Genomic DNA, 14,232 nt, shown 5'->3' on the forward strand with positions numbered 1-14,232 from the left:
CCTGAGCAGATTTGTCCAACTCTAATTACAGCCAAGTTTAGGAAAACTACTTGTATAGATTGCCAATCATACAGCTCTGGCATATAATGCCTACATGTATGGAAGCATAGAGGGTGAGTGTCTTCAAAATTTACCTAACTTTGTGGCCAGATCCTTCATGAGCTCTTCCATGTCCTCATCGTCCAAGGATCTGTCCTGGTTCCGAAGGTCCAACATCCTGAGACTAGACGCTGGCTGTAGAGACTGCATCATGGCCTTTAGAGTCTCACAGCCAAGGCTATTTCTGTTCACTGAAAGGGTGTGTAGTTTGGGAGATCTTGCCAAGAGAAGACCTAATGCATTCTGACTCTCATCACAAATCTGAGGAAATACAAAGTTGATGAGACAGTTGACAATTTCAAACCAGGTCTGATGACGGAAGCATAGATGTGCCTCTGTTTGCCCCAAAAATGACAATTCATATCATTTCACTGAGGCTAAACATGTTTAGTTGGCTGCATCACTCTGTGAGCATATCACATGGAAAGTTTTATTATACAATCATATTTGAGATACCTGTGAGAAACTATGAAGTACACTAAACACTTGCATTTCTTGGTGTGTGAGGTAAAGTACCATTTTCAATTTCAAAAATGTTTATTGGATAATGATGCGCTTTGAACCAACTTTCCTTGTATTGAAAGAATGGCATCACCACCCTCTCAATTTCATCATTATACGAAGGACAAAAAAGCTTCACACTTCATTCCAATCACATTCAACATTAATCATACTCTCTCAAGTATGGTAACTACATTTCCCCTGTTTTTATGTTTTCACAGTCGTTCATGCTCGTTGTATTGGGTTTATACCTTTTAGTTTTGTTGCTTGCATGACAGTGTGTGTGTGTGGGGGGGGGGGGGGTGGAGAGAGAGAGAGAGAAAGTACTGTTTACACCATATATTTCGCGAGTCTAAATTTTAGCGAATCAGGAATTACAGACAATTTCGCGAGTAGTTAAATTCGCGATCATGGAGTCCTGTACTGAACGGAGAAATGTACACGCGTACGTCACATCCACATCGGGATCAGAGTCAATATTTTCGTGTGTCTTTAATTTTGCCAATTGCACCTGACTCACGAAATTCGTGAAAATAGAAACCTTGTGAAATGTTCAGCATATACAGTATACCCATTGTTTGGCGTACAAGAATCCTCAGAACTGAATACTGTTTTAATTTACCTCATTTGAGTTGAGATTAAGGAGCTCAATTGTTGGCTCTTCTGGTTTGAGCATGGCCTCCAGAAGTTCATTGACCCCTGAAGATGTTAGTCTGTTGTTAGCCAGGGTCAGGGAGGTCACACACCAATTGCTAGCCAAGGCAGAGGTCAGGGGTTGAAGGTCAGAGTCATTGAGAGTGCATCCAGCCAAGGACAGGTTGGTAAGACTAAGAGAATCTCCTAAAATACAAGATATGAAGTGAAAAATGGTTTATACATGAGTTGTAGCATGTTATTAACAGCTAAATGATTGATGCATCAATATGAACTGTTCATTCCAAACAAGTAATCATTCTTTCCATCAAACTACACAGAAATTCATCGTCTTATAGAGCAAACCGCCTTATATTTCCATGACAGCTGCTGACATTTCAAATATTCTGAGAGATGTTCATATCTCAGTTACACATAACTGATGAGCATACACAGCTGTTCTTGTACTATCTGAAAACATGCCCATGAACAAAAATCTGAAATTCTTTTCTCATTAACCCAGTCACATTCAACACCTGAAAATAGATTGACATTGTGTAGAAACAGGTCACTGACAATGATGCCAGCATTACAATGGAATCCTCAAAATCACATGGACAGAGATTCTTACTCTAAATTGTCATGGATAACATTCACTAAGTCTGTGAAACACATCCTTTTCATGGAGTTGTGCTTCCAGGCCATCCTGGGATGAAACATTTGAATACAAAATATCAATACTTTCTTGGCACCACGTAAAATAAATGTACTGACACGAGACGATAATAGCATGCATATGACATCTTTAATACCAGAACCTCCCCCCCCCCCCACAAAAAAAAGAAGAAAATGCTAGTTTCTCACCGGCACTCAATAACTGGGTAAGAGCTTCCGTCTCTGATAATTTCAATCCACTTAAGCAAAGTTCGGTGAGACCAGCTGGACCTCGCAGACAGTCTCCCAACCTGCCCACACTTGTTGACGACATTCGGGCTTTGCACAGACTGAGCATTCTGAGCCCAGAGAGGGCACTGTTGTTGGTCAATTGGTCAGACAGGTCATCCAGTGACTGCTGGTCGAGATGAATGTTGGTAAGATTTGATGCCGAACCTGCAGCATGATATAAATGGTAAATTCGATTATCAGTTACATTCAGCAATCTACTTTGTACTAAAATTAGAAATAACAACAACAATAAAACAGGCAGCATTTGTCAGTGATTTGTTTGCAAGGCAAATCATCACACTCTGAAGACATTGATAGTCATATGACCTAATGAGTCACTTTGACCAGTCTGAAAACAGAAGCTATTTGACTCACTTAAATTGTGAACCTGTCGGATCAATTTGTAAGGAGCAGATCACACTGTATACATAATTTTCCAAGCATTCATGGTATGCAACACTTTTGCACTTTAAGGCTATAAAAATTAGATGAAGTAACCAGTGCACATTTGATCACACGTGGTCATCTCCACATATCATACTAACATGCATCATAAAATATGAATAAAGTTGAATTCCAAGCATTCTCACATGTCATAATTCTGAAGGGAAGTAGTAAAGATATCAAACTTCTTGTGTTTTGTTTTGTTGTGTGTGTGTGTGTGTGTATTTTTGTTTTTGTTTTGGGGTTTTTTTTTTGGTCATCTTCTGTCATACCTATTTGGCTTAAATGTTTCCATCTTTATCAGGGTATTGTGGTGACACGTCACAAATATAAAATGCTGCAGTAAATGCAGTGATACCTACTCTAGGAGCAATTACTCCAGTATTTGAAATTGACACATATTTCTATTCATCAGAAGAGATACAATATCCAATTATTCATGCTACATTAATATGTTATGGACATTGCCCTGCAGCTGTTGTGCTGTAGAATATGAGATGCCCTAACATACATTCCATATTCTACCAAGCCATGTTCTAGGGGCTTTTATAACCCCATTCCAGAGATTTTTTCTCATCGGTCACTCATTGGAAGCAAAGATTGTTGCTTCCAGCCACCCATCGAAGTGTAACAGATCGCAGTCTGATGAAACCGACTTGGTAGGTCGACTATCAGGTGAGTGTGGTGCGTGATCCTCATCAGACGATCTTGCCTCTTCGGATCACCGCCTGACATGTTTGACACTGACCTGATAGTTGACCAACACAAGATGGATTCATTGGACTGTGATCCGGTACACTTCGATGGGTGGCCGGAAGCGATGAAATTTGCTTCCGGTGTGTGACCGATGAGAGAAAATCTCTGTGAAACGGGGGTATTAGACATAACAGAATACCTGTGCTTGTCATCTGCACTAGTGATTGTAGTGAGGCCACAGTCAGCTCTGTATTTCCTGACAAGCTGAACTCAGTCAGGTGTGGCAGACATCCTGGAAGATGATTGGCCAGTGCCTTCATGATGTCATCTGTCAGTGCACAGTTTGCAAGGTACAGGGCTGTGAGGGTGCTTTCCTTTTTCTCTGCTGCAGCATCGAAAGCTATCAAGGCACAGGGGAGAAAAACATTTTTTTTGATACAAATTATCTCACAATCATATTTTAAACTATTAGGGAATACTTTAATAATTACAAACTACTTGCTTCCCATTTAATTGTTATCTTTCTCCTATGCATACTTTCACATATTGGTGATAAAATTGATAAAAAGTTGAAGAAAACATGGGCGTCACCAGGGGGGGTGCGTTGGGTGCGAACGCACCCCCCTTCAGACCCTTAAAAAAACAAAAAACAAAAAACAAAAAAAAAACAAAAAACAACTTCAGTCTGCGAGCGACCTCAACGCCGGACACTGAATGATTATTATTTTTTATATATTTTTTTTTTTTTTGAAATTTTGCATCGGGAACAAAAATTAAAAAAAGAAAAAATCGTGGGCAAAAGCAATTCGCACCCCTGGTTCAATTCGCACTTCGACGCCACCTCGCTGGTCATACCTCCCCCAGTCATGAACTTAAACCGACACCCTTGACTACCAGTGGCGGATCCAGGGGGAGGGGCGCAGCGGGCGTCCCACCCCCCCCCTGCCCCATCTTAATTTTCAAAGCCAAAAAGTATAGCTACAAACGGCAGTTTTTGGACTGTAAAATGTCAAAATTTTCAAGCTCGCTCGCTGGCATTTAGTCGTAATGCCATTCTCCTGAAGTTGCTGCCAGTAATTGCCGGCAGTTCCACCCGGTGCGCCCCCCCCCCCCCTTACTGCAAAAAATATAACTACAAACGGCAGTTTTGGTACTGTAAAATGTCACAATTTTCAAGCTCGCTCGCTCCGCTCGCTCGCATTTAAATTCTCCTAATATTGATGCCAGTAATTGCCAGCAGTTGCGCCCGGTGCGCCCCCTCAATTTCGAAAACAAAAAAAGATATAGCATCAAACGGCAGTTTTGGGACTGTAAAATGTCAAAATTTTCAAGCTCGCTCGCATTTAATCTTTATGCAATTCTCCTGATGTTACTGCCAGTAATTGTCTGCAGTTGCGCCCGGTGCGCCCCCCCCCTTAATTTCCAAACCAAAACAAGGAAAAGTAGAAATTACGTGGTGCGTAATGTATGTCCCCGCCGGAAGTAGCATTTTGTAACAAAATGTGCAATATAGGTAAAAAATCAAGGTCAAAGGTCAAAGAAGTCAAAGGTCAAAATTCTGTGTAGAAGTTTTGAAGCCCTCACCTAGTGCCATCACAAAGCAAATGGAATCGAAATTGGGTTAGAAATGGCGAAGGAGTAGCATTTTGTAGCCAATGTACAATATAGGTCAAAAATCAAGGTCAAAGGTCAAAGAAGACAAAGGTCAAAATTCTGTGTAGAGGTTTTGAAGCCCTCACCTAGTGCTATCACATAAGGCAAACGGAATCGAAATCGGGTTAGAAATGGCGAAGGAGTAGCATTTTGTAGCAAAATGCACAATATAGGTCAAAAATCAAGGTCAAAGGTCAAAGAAGTCAAAGGTCAAAATTCTGTGTAGGAGTTTTGAAGCCCTCACCTAGTGCCATCACATAAAGCAAACGGAATCGAAATCGGGTTAGAAATGGCGAAGGAGTAGCATTTTGTAGCCAATGTACAATATAGGTCAAAAATCAAGGTCAAAGGTCAAAGAAGTCAAAGGTCAAAATTCTGTGTAGAAGTTTTGAAGCCCTCAACTAGTGCCATCACATAAAGCAAACGGAATCGAAATCGGGTTAGAAATGGCGAAGGAGTAGCATTTTGTAGCAAAATGTACAATATAGGTCAAAAATCAAGGTCAAAGGTCAAAGAAGTCAAAGGTCAAAATTCTGTGTAGAAGTTTTGAAGCCCTCAACTAGTGCCATCATATAAAGCAAATGGAATCGAAATCGGGTTAGAAATGGCGAAGGAGTAGCATTTTGTAGCAAAATGTACAATATAGGTCAAAAATCAAGGTCAAAGGTCAAAGAAGTCAAAGGTCAAAATTCTGTGTAGAAGTTTTGAAGCCCTCACCTAGTGCCATCACATAAAGCAAACGGAATCGAAATCGGGTTAGAAATGGCGAAGGAGTAGCATTTTGTAGCCAATGTACAATAAAGGTCAAAAATCAAGGTCAAAGGTCAAAGAAGTCAAAGGTCAAAATTCTGTGTAGAAGTTTTGAAGCCCTCAACTAGTGCCATCATATAAAGCAAATGGAATCGAAATCGGGTTAGAAATGGCGAAGGAGTAGCATTTTGTAGCAAAATGTACAATATAGGTCAAAAATCAAGGTCAAAGGTCAAAGAAGTCAAAGGTCAAAATTCTGTGTAGGAGTTTTGAAGCCCTCACCTAGTGCCATCACATAAAGCAAACGGAATCGAAATCGGGTTAGAAATGGCGAAGGAGTAGCATTTTGTAGCCAATGTACAATATAGGTCAAAAATCAAGGTCAAAGGTCAAAGAAGTCAAAGGTCAAAATTCTGTGTAGAAGTTTTGAAGCCCTCAACTAGTGCCATCATATAAAGCAAACAGAATCGAAATCGGGTTAGAAATGGCGAAGGAGTAGCATTTTGTAGCAAAATGTACAATATAGGTCAAAAATCAAGGTCAAAGGTCAAAGAAGTCAAAGGTCAAAATTCTGTGTAGAAGTTTTGAAGCCCTCAACTAGTGCCATCATATAAAGCAAACAGAATCGAAATCGGGTTAGAAATGGCGAAGGAGTAGCATTTTGTAGCAAAATGTACAATATAGGTCAAAGGTCAAGGTCAAAGGTCACAACTGAAATTCTGTGTAGAAGTTTTAAAGCTCCCATGTAGTGCTATCATATAAAGCAAACAGAATCAAAATTGGCTCATAAATGACAGAGAAGTAGCAAATTGAACATTTTGATCACACACGGACGCACACACGGACGCACGGACGGACGGACACACGGACGGACGCACAGACACACACACGTACGGAGCCCGTTTCATAGTCCTCTGCTCGAACTCGTTCAGCGGGGACAAAAATATAGCTACAAACGGCAGTTTTTCTACTGTAAAATTTTCAAGCTCGCTCTCTTCGCTCGCTCGCATTGAATCGTTATGCAATTCACCTGATGTTGCTGCCAGTATAATCGCCAGCAGTTGCGCCCGGTGCGCCCCCTCCCTTTATTTCCAAAGCGAAAAAATATAGCAACAAACGGCTGGGGTTTTTTTTTTACTGTAAAATGTCAAAATATTCAAGCTCGCTCGCTCCGCTCGCTCGCATTTAATTGTTATGCCTTTCTCCTGATGTTGCTGCCAGTAGTTGCCGGCAGTTGCGCCCGGTGCGCCTTTCCCCCTTTATTTCCAAAGTGAAAAAATATAGCTCCAGATGGTAGTTTTTTTACTGTAAAAGATGAAATCCTATCTACGCCGGTGCCCTTTCCCCGCTTGGTTTCCCTTAACAACAGTAAAAGTCTAGGGGTTGAGAGCTTCCTATATTCCAAATGTCTGTCCAAAAAAAAAATCTCGTTACATTAGGGTCAAAACGCACCCCCCTTGAAAAAAAGCTGGTGACCCCCCTGAGGAAACGATACTGACATGATCAGGTTTGAAGTGCTCTCATATGTGATGTATCAAAGAAAATAAATTAAAGAATACCAGGCTAGTAATCTTTGCATGACTAGTAGAGTTATTATTATCATACTCTGGACTGAGCTGTGATCTACATGTTCCCAATATGCAAAACATTATGTCCTGATGTACAACAAAATAATGCACTGACCACACAAATAAGTGCATTACAGAGTACATGAACACATCAAGGAAACCTTTATGAAACACAGATCGTGCAGTACGACTCAGCAGAGCTCACATACACAGCAATTTTCATGAACCATGCATGTGTCATTGCAGGAAATCTGGTTTTCCATGATAAATTTGAGTGGGTAGGTGTTTTGATAACTTGTGTGAGTTTGTGTTTATTTTCTCATCTATTTATATTTCAAAAGAGAGAACAATCACTATGCAGAATACCCACCTAGCTCTGGTGCATCAGTCGTGGATGGTCTGGTATCGTTCATGTTCAGTAGTTCCAGGGAGGGATGCTGCATGCAGCTAACGAGCATCTGGCTGAACACATCAAGGTTAGTTACCTTTGGGGGGAAAATAGATATGTGCACTTTAAGGATGAAGCATCACTTTGATGTTTAAGAGATTATTGACTAATTTCTCTCGTACAGAATGTTGAAAAAAATTGTATGTAAACAACATGGTGCTGGAATACAGAGTGATTATACACATTATTTTTCCCATGGTACATAGGCTTAACCTGTTCCATTTGGGAACCTGGTGGCCCGTGAATTAAGTATATGGGCATTTCAGAATTCAGTATGGAATGGGTTAACATGTGCAGGATACATCATGATACAAATTATGGACTTTTAAACATATTGCACACACATCAACAATGCTTAGTCCCCAGTATACTCGGGCAAGCGTCTATGGGAAATGCGTGTTGAAGCAAAATCAGCCCGTCCTCAACGGGTTAAATTTTGGTGGGAAATTCATAGCTACAGAGAATAAATAGGAAGAGAAGGTGGGCCATCATATCTTTATGTTATCTATACCACAAATTTCTCTTCACAAATGTCACTTGCAACTAATAGAATGAAAAATAAACATGTGGACACATAGAGAGAAGAGAAGAAATGATGTGGACACAGCCATCTTACCTCATTGCCCCCAGCATGAAGCTTTATCAAAGAAGTGTTTTCTCTAAGGCTTCCACCAAGAGTCTGCAGTCCTGAGTCCTTAATACCACAGTTCCGCACATTTAATTCCTTTATTGCACATGTTGATTTCTACAAAAATGCAGAGAATAAGATAGGTGGAGTTGGTAATCCTCAAATGAGTGCTCTTGCCTTATTTCTGCTTAGTTTGCTTTACATTCTTGGAGTGTATGGATAATAACTTGCTAACTCTGTAACACCAATTCTACAGATTTAGTTCAATTTTCTGGCAGCCCAGAAAACAAGAGCTACGCACCATTTCTCAGGATCTATGTTAATGTTTTGGTTGACGAGTGCCAAAAATGAAACTCCTTGTCTCACACAATAAGCCACAAGTGTGCTTACTCTCTTCACAGTTAAAACTCAGAGACAAAAGGAGTTCTTATAATGATGGAAAAACTAGAAGCTCTACTCAAAATAAGCATGAGGAGCAGATCTACACATCAAGTGGTAGTAAAAATCCCACATTATAAAAGGGCATCATCATTACCATCATCATCTCTTTCTGTAGATGCTCTATGATATCACAACCTTGAATTGCTACATTTTGCTCCTAAAGAAAAACATTCCTGCACGGCCAATATCTACACGAGACTAGGAAATGTTTACTCACTTTGAGGATGGTAGCCAGGCCTTCTATAAAGGCGCTACTATCTGAGATCTGGTTGTGACTGAGGTCCAGACTGGTCAGGGTTGAATTCTCTTGCAAACCTTCCATTAAGGCCTTCAGGTCTGTGGCCCCACAGCTAGAGATGCTGTCAGGAATTTAAAGGAGAAATAAATTTCAGAGTAAGTAGAATGGTAAATATAAATTTTCAGTGATAGCACCTGGTCTCATCATTTAACTTCATGACTTCCTCCAGCAAGTGAAATTGATTACTGGAAGTGCATGTGATTGGACTACAATAAGGTCCTTTGCATGCAATCCCTTTTCGTCTTTTTGTAATATCTTACTTGCCAGAAACAAACTTATGGAACACACATTCTGCATGCTCAGAACCAACAATCAGTCACAAATACTCCTACTGAATTGCAAGAGAAACATGCCCTCAGATTGATAAGTAGATAGGAAAACAGGTAAACATGGCGTTTCTGGATTGACAGAATCTCTAATACGAATGAAAAACACATTGACTTGACAACAACAAGAGACCCGCGGGTCTAGCGCTCACCTGAGTATCGCAAGTTCACCTTTTACGCAGTCACTAATCTAAATTATTCACAGCTCTACCAAAATTTGACGAGGCATTCTGAAGTGGAAGATGAAAATGTACAATAAGGGCCCAATTTTTTCAAGATTCCTTAATTTGGGGGAATTGGGGCCCCCTGGGGCCCTCTGGGTGGGGCATGGTGCCCAGTTTGATAAATTGAGATCCTGACCACCTAGGGATGCTACCTGCCAAGTTTGACAAAAATCCATCATGAGGTTTTCAGGAAGAAGATGAAAATGTACAATTCAGGCCCCCATTTGGACCCTTCCAACCACCCCCCCCCCTACCCCCAAGAGGGGCACCCCTGGATCTCCTATGAACAAACTTGAAACTACAGTCATTAATGTACTCACTCATAGTATTATCTCAGCTCTATAACTTCTGATTCTAGAGAAGATTCTTAAAGATTCCTTCATTTGGGGGGTTTGGGCCCCCTGGGGGCCCCCTGGGCGGGTCATGGTGCCCATTTTAACAAATTGAGATCCTAACCCCCTAGGGATGCTACCTGCCAAGTTTGGTGAAAATGGGTCATGGGGTTCTCAAGAAGAAGATAAAAATGTACAATTTAGGCCCCATTAGGACCCCTCCTCACCCCCCCCCCCCTGGGTCCCAAGGGGGGCACCCCTGATTCTGCCATGAACAAACTTGAAACTACAGTCATCAATGTGCTAACTCATAGTATTAACCTAGCTCTATCACTTCTGGTTCTAGAGAAGAAGATTTTTGCGGATTCCTTAATTTTGGGGGGTTTGGGCCCCCTGGGGGCCCCCTGGGTGGGTCATGGTGCCCATTTTAACAAATGGAGTTCCTAACCCCCTAGGGATGTTACCTGCCAAGTTTGGTGAAAATGGGTCATGGAGTTCTCAAGAAGAAGATGAAAATGTACAATTTAGGCCCCATTAGAACCCTTCCCCACCCCCCTCCCCTGGGTCCCAAGGGGGGCACCCCTGATTCTGCCATGAACAAACTTGAAACTACAGTCATCAATGTACTAACTCATAGTATTAACTTAGCTCTATCACTTCTGGTTCTAGAGAAGAAGATTTTTACAGATTCCTTAATTTTGGGGGGTTTGGGCCCCCCTGGGGGCCCCCTGGGTGGGGCATGGTGCCCATTTTAACAAATTGAGTTCCTAACCCCCTAGGGATGCTACCTGCCAAGTTTGATGAAAATCGGTCATGGGGTTTTCAAGAAGAAGATGAAAATGTAAAAAGTTTACGCACGACGCACGACGGACGACGGACGACGGACGACGGACGACGGACGACGCACGACGCACGACGGACGCCGGACGCCGGACGAAGGGCGATCGCAATAGCTCACTTGAGCCTTTGGCTCAGGTGAGCTAAAAAGCTGGCAAAGTTCCAATCACTGACATCAGCCAAAAAAGGTCAATTTGGATTTATTGTGGCATTCCTTGGTAATTCATGAATATGGAATTTAAAGTATTATAATTCATGAGACTACTTTCTACAATGCTACTGTGAAAGTCCACAGCTTTAATTTTCTTTCTTCTTCATATCAGGAAAGACTAAATTTAAGTTTTCACGTAGCATATTGGAAACCAAAAGTGAATTTGGGAGTTTCCTACATTCCACATTAAGAAAATAGAGATGAACCAATCAAAAGTCATGAAGATCACAGATTAACACTGCTAACCCAATATAGCTTACCCTAGTACTGAGTTTCCCATTTGTGACTATTTGACAGTTTCTCGCAAATGGCCTCATGTATTATCATGCAAGTCTTTGATGGTACTGTTGCTGCCACACAACATAACTTACTTCAGACACGTCAGAGACTCGTTGGTGCTCACAGCGGGACCAATACATCGGGAGAGGAAGTCCTTTCCTAGCTGATTATTGGAGAGGTCTAGACTCCTTAGTGTTTGGTTGCTGGTTAGCATTACCCCAACAGTCTCCTGCAATAAAAAAAGTCCCAGCAGGGTGGATCAAATCTCATTCACCTCTCACACACTCGTCTTTGTATCACATGACCTCTACCACATGGTGCATCAAAAACCTTAAATTTCAGCAACTTTAGCATTAGAATGCATCTTCATATAAATCAAGAAATGTTTTCTTACAGAATTTAAAGCCGCATATCATAATGATTTCTCTTTATTTCATTACCCTGGTACACAGATCAAGTAATATTGCTTTCTGCTGAGGGCACTGCATATAGAAATGAAAGTGCAAATCAAAACCATTCCTCTCAATCAGAATACCTACATTTCTACTGTGATCACCTCCACTGGCACAAAATTAAATAGGAATGAAATTGTATACAGGTGAATATACTCCAGTATAAAACAATAACAAAGAGTATTTTGGAGAATTATTCTACCAAGGACCAAGTATATGTAAACATGTTATCACACAATGTGTAGAATACCCTCCGGCAGGGTGTTTCATGAAGCTTTTTGTTGGATAATTTTTCTGACAAACTGTTATAAGCTACTGATATCCTCACATCTGATTGGGTGTGAGCAAATTTGTGCAACAAATTTGTCAGACAAAACACTGCATGAAATGTACAACGTGTAGCCCTGGTCATCCTACTTACAGCAGAGTCGGTGTCGGTCTTGTTGTTGGCAATGGAAAGAGTTTTGAGGGATGTGTTAGCTGACATGGCCCTCATGATGACTCGGAAGGCTTGGGGTCCCATCTGATTGTTGGCCAGGTTTAACTCCTTTGGGTGGGTATGAAGACAAAACAAAGAATGATGTCACAACCGCATCATGCTATGTCCCTTTTGATGTATACAATGTCAGTTTGATTTGTGATTAAATGTTATTCTTGGTATGACATATTGCTTAAGCAAGTAGCAGGTTCAGAAATGTTACACACACAAAAAAAAAAACCCACACATACATTCTCCTGCCTCTAATTTCATAACAGATAGACACACTTACTTGATCACTATGCATTCTTTGTATTCACAGACAAATTTACAAGGTAACTTGCAGCAGCTGATATACATGACCTCAGGAAATGGTATGAGAGAGGCAATGCAAGACAGGGGTAATTCCCTAAAAATGTGTCTTATATGGTGTTTAATGAGTAATTTTGGTATTTCCTAAGCACAGACTTGAAAATCTATGAAATCCTCGATTACAAGACAAACAAACACAAAACAAATGCCTCAACTACAGCAGCGACAATAATAGAAGTGCATTTACCTCAACTGTAGTGAGCTTGGTTAGTAACTCGGTGAAGGGAAACTTGGCTCCTGCTGGAGCATGTTCCAGTTGGAGACTATTGATGCCTGGACAGGCAAGATCCAGTACGTGTGAAGGATCGGCCAGGAGACACATGGAGCGAAGTGCCCTCTTAAGCCGCTCCTGTGCTTCCGGGTTCGGCTCACATTTAGGAGAAGAATCTATGACTGGCTGACAAGAGGGCAGGGCTTCAGCAGCATGATTTTCTGCATCTGTGACAGGTTTGGGTGCATCATTGACCTCCACGCTCTCAGGAGGGGCATCGCCTCCTGCGACAGCTGCAGGATGAATAGTAGGAGCCACATTACTGTGACCATGAGCATTGTCCAATGTTTCAACTGTAGCTGGAGCCGCTGATTGGTCAGTGGAAGAAGTGTTTACCATGGCCGCACCCTCAGGAGGAGGAGCATCAGAGGGTGGGTCACATGAAGACACTGTAACGTCTACTGGAGTACCTGGAGCATCTAGTGTACCACTGCTGGGCTCATTGGTCACACTGTCAGACACTTGTAAAGAGTCACTGGGCTCTCCATTCACCTGTTTTAAAAAAAAAAAAAAAAAAAATCAGCATATACAAGGAGTTAGTATAAACTTGATGATTATATCATCTTTGACCCTAAGGCACTCAAAACAAGATGACAATATCGTTAAATCATTGTGAAGCTAGGCAAAGTTTGTTGATGCCCATGACGTTTGTTCAGACTCAATGCATAAACAGAGAGTGCAGTTTGACTCCTGGCATTTTACGATACCATGGATGCTTTAATTCCTCTTTAAATCCGTTATGTACAGTTTTGTATTCAACTTCAAGGATAAAGATGGACAAACACTGCAAACCATTTTTGTAAACTGTCTATGGATATAAAATCAAAAGCTCTGCAGAATGTCAAGATTTTATCACTAGTAAAGAAATAAACAAACAAACAAAAACAACAACAAAACAAGAGGCATGCTGTCAACAAATGATGTTAATAATTACTCAATACACATAGACACATGAGAGAAAGAAACTGTTAAGAAGTTTGGTGTTTTGGACAACACCTGACCCACAAATTGTGATTTCAAATACCTTCAACTCAAAGCACACGTCACTTCCTCAACCTACAAGTAAATAGCTAGATAGCTACGACTAGTGTTTCTATGATGAAGCAATACGTGCAGTTTACACACCCTATGCAGAGGCCTTTAGAATCAGATTTCATTTAGAATTTCATGTAATTTCATGCACAAAAAAAAGGACAGATGACTGGAAATGCAACATCTGTAATTTCTTGTTTTTAAACCAATCATCACTATGATCCAAACACATTCTCATGCCTGTCTTGATTATATCCTGTGATAAAAAAATTCATTTCATGTATGCACACCTAACCAAGACTTCTGCAGCACAC

The 14,232-nt window shown here is 41.0% G+C and overlaps 1 protein-coding gene across 1 annotated transcript in view; it reads right to left on the reverse strand.

Annotated features, from left to right (window-relative positions):
• LOC139733738 (uncharacterized) overlaps positions 1–14,232 on the reverse strand; it is a 76,642-nt gene that overhangs the window by 59,890 nt on the left and 2,520 nt on the right. Inside the window, exons 3-12 of the mRNA XM_071644548.1 lie at positions 12,803–13,378; positions 12,187–12,312; positions 11,406–11,542; positions 9,024–9,165; positions 8,354–8,482; positions 7,660–7,774; positions 3,518–3,718; positions 2,098–2,343; positions 1,223–1,440; positions 135–360 (exon numbers count right to left, since the gene is read on the reverse strand). Of these exons, the coding sequence (XP_071500649.1) occupies positions 135–360; positions 1,223–1,440; positions 2,098–2,343; positions 3,518–3,718; positions 7,660–7,774; positions 8,354–8,482; positions 9,024–9,165; positions 11,406–11,542; positions 12,187–12,312; positions 12,803–13,378 (2,116 nt within the window). The remainder of the gene's footprint in view (positions 1–134; positions 361–1,222; positions 1,441–2,097; positions 2,344–3,517; positions 3,719–7,659; positions 7,775–8,353; positions 8,483–9,023; positions 9,166–11,405; positions 11,543–12,186; positions 12,313–12,802; positions 13,379–14,232) is intronic.

The sequence above is a fragment of the Diadema antillarum genome, unplaced genomic scaffold, assembly GCF_040938485.1.
Source record: "Diadema antillarum isolate AM-2024a unplaced genomic scaffold, OU_Dant_1.0 seq00000488_RagTag, whole genome shotgun sequence".
NCBI lineage: Eukaryota > Metazoa > Echinodermata > Echinoidea > Diadematoida > Diadematidae > Diadema > Diadema antillarum.